This window comes from Belonocnema kinseyi, chromosome 2 (assembly GCF_010883055.1).
Source record: "Belonocnema kinseyi isolate 2016_QV_RU_SX_M_011 chromosome 2, B_treatae_v1, whole genome shotgun sequence".
Classification (NCBI taxonomy): domain Eukaryota; kingdom Metazoa; phylum Arthropoda; class Insecta; order Hymenoptera; family Cynipidae; genus Belonocnema; species Belonocnema kinseyi.
Genome location: NC_046658.1, coordinates 81,869,534 through 81,877,632, shown reverse-complemented (window position 1 = coordinate 81,877,632; position 8,099 = coordinate 81,869,534). Strand labels below are relative to the sequence as shown.

The window sequence follows — 8,099 nt, the reverse complement described above, 5'->3', positions numbered from 1 at the left end:
TTCTGTGCATTTGTTGACCTAGAAAAAGCTTTTGACAAGGTAGATAGAAGTAAACTTTGGGAAGTCCTGAAAGAGTATGGAGTCAATGGATGGCTCCTACCAGTTATAAAAACAATATATACAAGAGCAGAGCGAGCGTAAGAGTGAATGGGAAACTGAGTGACTGTTTCGATATTATTCAAGGAGTTAGACAAGGATGCGTTATGTCTTCATGGTTATTTATATTATTTATGGAAAAGTGTTTAAGAATGGATCTCTTCGACGAAGAGGATGTGGATCTCGAAACAGTAAGGGTACGTGGTTTAGCGTTCGCAGATGATAAGGTTGGTATGGCAGAGTCTATCGAAGACCTACAAAGAATGTTGAATAAACTAGATGCAAGCATGAAGAGCATGGGCCTCAAAATTAACGCAAATAAAACAAAAACTATAGTGTTCGAAGGAAAGAGTGAGAAAACACTATGCAATATTTTATTAAATGATGAGAGAATTGAACAAGTTAATAAGTTCTTGTACCTTGGTAGCTTATTTGCTAGGGACGGGAAGATAGATGAGGAATTAGATAGACGAATAAATGAAGGTAAGAAGGTTATTGGTAGAGCAGGTCCCCTTATCAGAAGTAAAAATATATCAAATAAAGCTAAAATGGCAATACATAATTCTATATTTGTACCGACTGCACTATACGATAGCGAGACATGGACTTATCAAGAAAAAGATAAGAGTAGAATTAACGCAATTGACATGAGATTCATGCGCATAATATGCGGGAAAACCCTGATGGACCAAGTAAGTAACGAGATAATTCTAAAAGAATGTGGGGCAGAAGAGACGCTAGTAGACACATGGGAAAGAAATCGGTTAAGATGGTTCGGACATGTTGAGAGAATGCCAAATGAATGACTAACGAAACAAGTGTATCAAGGTAAAGTAAATGGCAGCGTGCCCAGAGGTAGACCGCGGAAAGAATGGTTAGAATGAGTGAATGAGACCCTAGTTAGAAGAGACATAAGGAGTCACAAAAACACGAGAGGCTGCATGAAAAAATACATGGACATGAAAGAAGCTAGAGAAGTATGCCAGGACAGGAAAGTATGGCGGAAAATAGTTAATAAAAAGAGTGTCAGTAGAGTGAATGACGCCTGAAACAAAGACCTTGGCTACAAATGGACCCAAGTGGGTAACCTTACATAACGACTTCGTGAGGTTCTTCGCTTGGGGTGATTGCTAGAGAGATTGATCAGCAACCTGGGTCGGAGCAGTGTTGCGGAACGAACGTGTTATTTACTTAAATAGCACGAGAATTCTGGATCAATCTGAAAAATCTCTATCCCTTCCGCACACTACTCCTTTCCCCTACCGAATGAGTCACGCCTACCCCGAAAAGGAAATGGCTTAATGGTGTAATAATAATAATAATGATAATCATATTACAAGTGGATTGCTTTGAATTATAAATAGATTGCCTGAGATCACTCATGCATTGCCTGGGCTAGCAAGTGATTTACTTGTGATTGAAATGGGTTCCATTTGAATTAAAAGTAGTTTACTCCGAATTTCAAGTAGAATACTTCATACTACAACTGGATTATCTAGGGTTACAAATTGATTTCCTAGATTAACAATTGAATTGCCTGGGATTTCAAGTCTATTTTCCAGGATTACAAGTGGAATACAAGTAGATTGCTATATATTACGATTGTATTACTTAGTATGACAGATGGATTACCCAAATAACAAGTAGATTACTTTATGTTACTAGTGGATTACTGAATATTTCAAATGGATTTTTTTCGAATAAAAAGTATATTCAATAAGATTACAAATTAATTACCTGTGATTGAAAATTGATTTTCTTGGGTAACAAGAGGAAAACCACTGGTTTCATGTGGATTACTCCGTAATACAAGTAGGTTGTCCGAGGTTACATTTAAATTGTCATAAATTGCAAGTGTATGAAAAGTGGATTGCATGTGATAATACTTTGATTCTCAAATATGACAAGTGGATTGTATGGGGTACAGGTGAAATACGTGATTTTAAAAGTTAATTTCACTGAATTTTTGATGGATTACTTCATATTACAACCAGATTACCTGGAAGTACAAAAATATTACCTAGGATTGAAAAAAATGTAGATAACAAGTGGATTAGTTTATATTAGGATGGGTCACCTAGGTCTACAAGTGGATTGCCTGAAAATAACGATCGATTGCCTAGTATTGTGAGTGGATTACTAAATGCTTATAAGTGGATAACCTTGGATGACAAGTGTTGTTTCTGAGAATACAAATGAATTAATTTGGATCACAAGTTAATTATGACGAATTTCAAGTGGTTTACTTCATATAACTAGTGGATTAGGTGAGATAAAAAAGGTATTGCCTGGTATAACCAGTACATTACAAGTAGAGAGCCTCAATTTTCTGTGGATTACTTCATATTGTCATCGGATTACCTGAATTGCAAGAGGATTGCCTAACATAACAGATGAATTGCCTAGGAGTAAAAACTATAGTACCTAGCATATCAAATTGATTAACGGATATCACGAGTGAATTACTGCAGAGAACAAATGGATAACCAGAGACTACAAATGGGTTTTTCTAGGACTACAAATATATGGCCATGAATTAAAAATAAATTGACTGGGATAACAAGTGGATTACCGGGGATTACAAGTGAATTACCTTGTATTACACTGGATTAGTTGGATTAATTTCAGTACGTCAGACTACCATTTCGGATAGCTGAGCGATCCAGCAGATCACCAGAGTTATTTCCAGCTCGTCTTTCAGAATTAGGTCGCAACTAATAGCAGATGAAATGTAGACAATAACGATAAAAGACTGACGAACGTGCAAAAATCTATCTCCCTTTTTCTTACTACCTCACGAGTGGTTTCAACGAAATCACCCCATTCTAGCTGTACACTTTGTCTTCTTCAACAGTAATAGGTGTATTGTCCATAGTGCGGAATACTAACGACTCGAACTTCGACTCCAATATGGCGTATATCGTTTTGCGATTTATAGAGTGTCGTTGACCTGCAGACCGTTTGTCCCGATGATCGTTGTCCACGCTCGATTGAAATTCCGTGATGTTATTGGGTAATTCGTAATTGGCCTCGAAGAAGAACGCAACGGAAATCGATTTCGTCGACACCGGGTCGTCCAGGGGAATAGCCAGGGCGAAAAAGAGCTGCAACAGAGAAGACAGAGATGATTAACGGTTTAATTAAAGTGAATGGATGTAATTCAGTAGATACGTAAAAGCCGAATGGATCCGCTTGAAATTTCGCAGAACTGGGATAGGAAAGCTTATAACTAGAACCATGCATGCTGCGTTGTGTCTGGAATCTGATTTATAATCAACGAAGTTTAAATACTGACTCGACTTGTTGCACAATTGAGGGGCCGGATGCTATAACCACTCCAGGCATCTGGTACCTTTAGACCGTATTAATTAGGTAAAGAACATTTTTTGTTGCTTAATGAGTTTATTCAGCAGCTTTGATGAAAATTCCAAAAATTTTTTAGGAGTGATACACAGAAAAATTGAACAAGACAGCATTCTGAGGAAGTGAGGAAAAAAAAGAACCTTTTGTGTCTAATAAGTTCCAAGCTATGATTCTTCAAAGAAAACTGGTTTTAAAAACAGGTTAAAAAATCATTTTCTGAAGATTGTATCTGTACTTTAGAACCTGTTAATTTTCGAATAAAAATGTTTTTCTTGTTCATTAAGGTAGACTAAATTTCAAATAATTTTAGAAGAAAAAGATGACGTAGATCCAATAAGTCATAATATATGACCAAAATTGCCAAAAATTGATAAACTAATAATTGCAAAAAAGACATTATTTTCAATTCTTGATAATGAAATGAGTAAAAAAATTAATTGCGTAATCATGCAATGAAAGAAGAAGCTAAAAAAAATAATTTACTAATTGATAGAATGTCCGACTAATTATATATTTAGTATGAGGAGATGAAGTACATCGTGAAACCTTGAAAATTGTTTCGTGAAATAAATGATTTCATTCCCAATTAAAATGCTTATAACCTATGCTCGCTAATAAAACTTGGTATGTACAAAATAGACGTAAATTGACCTAATAAAATTGTTATTATCAAATAATGTTGTTTGAATTATATATTTATATAATAATGAATATTATTTTTGATTTATTTTGCAAACCTTTGCGACAATATAATTTAAATTATTTTTTAAATTTGTCAAAATATACTTTTCTTATCAATGATTAACACTAATTGTTTCTGCTGCTATTGTTAACTAATCAATTGCTAGCTTTCTAATATAAAATATTACAATTTTATGAAACTAATCCCCTGAATATAATCTTCTATGCATAATAATTTGTTTAGATTGCACTGACTGATTTGAAAAGAATTGCAATTTGAGTTTGCGTTGGATCTTGGTTTCGAAAATCGAATAGTTAAGGATCAATAAATTGCACCACAATGGCACAGTTAGCTTAGAATTAGTTCAGATACAAATTACAGAATAATTCGGAATAGTTAGAACTGGTCCAAAATTTGTTGGAAAGAGAAATAGGATGAAGCTATAAAAGGGATAGAGAGAGAATTTAATTGAACAATCTGAATGCAAGAAAACTTCTAAGGTTTTTAAAAAGAAAAAAAATATCTATAAGTTCTTGATGTTCAGAATAGAAGAAAAAAGTGAAATTGAATTGAAAAGAATACTATTCTTTAGAATAGCAATACGACAAAGTGAGCAGTTCCGATATTTTCCGATAAAAGGAAAAATATGTTCATGTTATTTAGCTTATTGCGAAGGTGGGCATTTTTATTTAATCATTTGCTTTTAGCATCTACGCCCTTACTTTTCTCGTAAGCGTTAGTATTGTATTAAGCTCTTGGAAAGGGCAGTATTGAAAACTATTATTCATACAGTATTCTTAATTTCAAAATTGTTACTGGACAAGTAAAAAAACTCTTAACATAAGAATTTTAAGAAATAATTTTTTCTTCTGCAGTATATTGTGCTTTGTTACATAATAAAGAAAAATTTTAAATATTCTAAGGGGCCGTGCGTAAACGAAGTAGAAAAAAACATAAAAAATGTGAAATTTTCAAGATAAAAATACAAATTTTGAATACAATGCATAATATTCTCACTAAATAGGTGAATTTTTAACGTAGAATATTGATTTTCTGCTTAAACAGACAAGTTTTCCAGTGGAAAGGGCAGAGTGTTTTAACAAAGAAGTTAATTTTCAACAAGAAAATATGAATTATTTTACAAATAATACATTTTTAGCAAAACAAAATACAAATTTTAAACTTAAAATATGGTAATGTAAAAAGTTCAACTTTGTTCTAAAGTTTCCAATTTTCCCAAAAAAGATAATTTTCAACAAAACAATTGAATTTTCAAAACGGAAATATAAATTTGCTACAAACCCGAGTAAATTTTTACCATAAAGTTGAATTTTCAACAAAGTAGTTAAATTTTTAACCTGAAAATATCAATTTTTACCAAAAAATATAATTGTTGATATTTCAGCCAAAAATTATTTCTGTTTTCAATCAAAAACAGCTAAATTTAATCAATTAATTTATTTTTGGCAAAAATCGAATTTTTTACATAATCTAGAAATTATCAGCCAGATAAATTTTCTACTATGATGATTAGTCCTCTGCCTAAGAAGGAATAGCTAAATTTTCAGTTGAAAAATTTAATTTTCAAACAAAAAAGAAATAACTTTTCAACTAAAAATGTTATAGTTAATATATCGACACACAAAAAATACCTTCAGGCTTAGCTCCCCTCATCATGCACTTGACTGCAACCCATCCCCTGGAAGGTCTGACAGAAAACAAGATTTTGACAATATATCAAATACTTGAATTTTGTACAAATTGTTACACCCTTTTTTTTAATTTTCAGGCGAGAAAGTAGCTTACGCAAAAAATAGTCTTTGCCACTTACTCCTTCACCACTCCCGCGCTATGTAAGACAGCATGGAAAAATTGATGAATCTGAAAGACTTTTCGTAATTAATGCACGGCCCCTTAAATAAGTTATTAATATATATCATAAGGTGCAAGAAACTTGAGGAAGATTTAATAATTCCTGATATACTGCTAATCTGACCTAAATTTTTGTATAGCGAATATTGGTTTTAAATTGTTTTCATTAACTTATGACCCCCTTTTTAGGGCTTTTTAGTTTTAGTCACTCGTACGCTTTCTCTGGAAGGTAAGTTAAGGGAAGAGGAGGATGTCAAGTAAGAAAGAAAATGAATGAGAGAAGGTAGGGATAGGAAAGTGAGTTATGGGGAAATAGGGAAATGAAACTATGGAAGCAGGGGAAAGACCAGGGAGGACAAGCATAGAAAGGGGGGAGGTCAAGAGTGGGAGTATGGGGAGGGTGGGAGAGGTAATAGGGAACACAAAGATAGGGAAAATATAGAAGTGAAAGTATGATAAGAGAAGAGAAATAAAGGAGAACTTAGAGCATGGGGGGTTAGGTGTAAGGAGGGGGAGATTTGAACGACTTAATTAACATCTTAATAAGCTACAAAAACCCTTTTTTCAGGCGCGCACTTACGCTAACTAATTCTTTTACTTTCTGGAAGAACGAGATTTAAATGATTTGAATAACTTTCTGTCTTAAAATTGCAGTTATAATTAATCTAATTCTAACAGTGATATTTAGTTGTTTGTGAAAGGTTTGATATAAATTCAGCCGATTTATATCGAATTCAGATACTAATACCATTCGAAATGTCGTGTGCCGAAACCACAGACCTTAACACGACCTCCATTTCCGGAAACTATTAAGGTACCTGTATATTGCAACAGCAGACTCTGTAACCAGAACCAAATTGTACTCAGCATCACGACGACCAGGTTTTATTAGCATAGTCTGAAACCTTCTTTAACAGCAGTATTGTTGAAGTTCGATACACTAACCACACAACGGCATTTTTCATTTAATTTAAGTACCTTAATCTCTAATTTTTAAACAAGATGCAAGGTCAAATATAGCAGTTAAAGAATGTATTTATTCTTTCTATTCGTAATTAACTCTACAAAACATTGAATTTGAGTTACTTCAATTAAGCAAATTTTTAGGCTGTTGTAGGAAAAAATTTAGATTGGGTTCAGTCCGTCATTTCGTCATACTTTTTCCTTCGGGACTTCCTCATTATTGAGCCTCTTTTATCATATGAGCTTAAAGTTGTTATCGTCCGTTGCCAATGGTTCATTTTGGTCATTTCTAAGGGGAAGTTTCTCTTTATTACAAGGGGATGTTATTAGCCGTTGTTAAGAATTTTTGTTGTCCATTTCTAAGGTTTTTGTTACTCAACGTTTCCGGATGATATGCCAAACTGTAACAAATTATTTTCAATAACCTTGGCTATGGGATTTGATTAGCTGCCGTTTCTAAGGGTTTTTAGTGACCCTTAGCAAGGGTTTTTCTCTCCGTAGCTAGATAATTTAATTGGTATGTATTTATAAGGGTTTTTATTGACCGATTCTAAGGGTTCTTACTGACCATTTATAAGGGATTGTTTCTGTCCGTTGCTAGAGAATGTTATTAGCTGTTGCTCATTGGTTGTTATTGACCTATTCTAGAGGATATTATTGACCATGGCTGAGGATTGTTATAGCCGTTTGCTACGAAGGTATTCTCAGCCGTTTCTAAGGGTAGTTATTAACAATTCTTAGGCCATTTGTATTTATTCTGTTACAGGCTGTTATTGACCATTGCTAACGGTTTGTGTTATCCCTTTGTAGGAAGTTTTATTGATCGTTGCTAAAGCTTTTTATCCTCCTTTCTTATGGGATATTATAAAATGTTGTAATTGATGTGGGTAATGATTATTACTGACCGACGCTAGAAATTGTTAATTTCTATCGGTGAGTGCTCTTATTAACCCCAAAAAGGGGATTTTAATGTTCGTTACTAGGGTTTGTTACTGTCCATTTCTAAAAGGGTTGTTATTGACCGTTTCTAAGGGACACAGGTGAAAAAGTATCATATAGTTTATATACAGTGAACAAAAAAATGATATATTCATTTGTACTATACAGAGAAATTTATAAAACA

General features: G+C 33.5%; 1 protein-coding gene across 1 annotated transcript in view; it reads right to left on the bottom strand.

The window, feature by feature from the left end:
• LOC117167017 overlaps nt 1–8,099 on the bottom strand; it is a 34,570-nt gene that overhangs the window by 12,375 nt on the left and 14,096 nt on the right. The window contains exon 3 of the mRNA XM_033351566.1: nt 2,986–3,200. Within this exon, the coding sequence (XP_033207457.1) occupies nt 2,986–3,200 (215 nt within the window). The remainder of the gene's footprint in view (nt 1–2,985; nt 3,201–8,099) is intronic.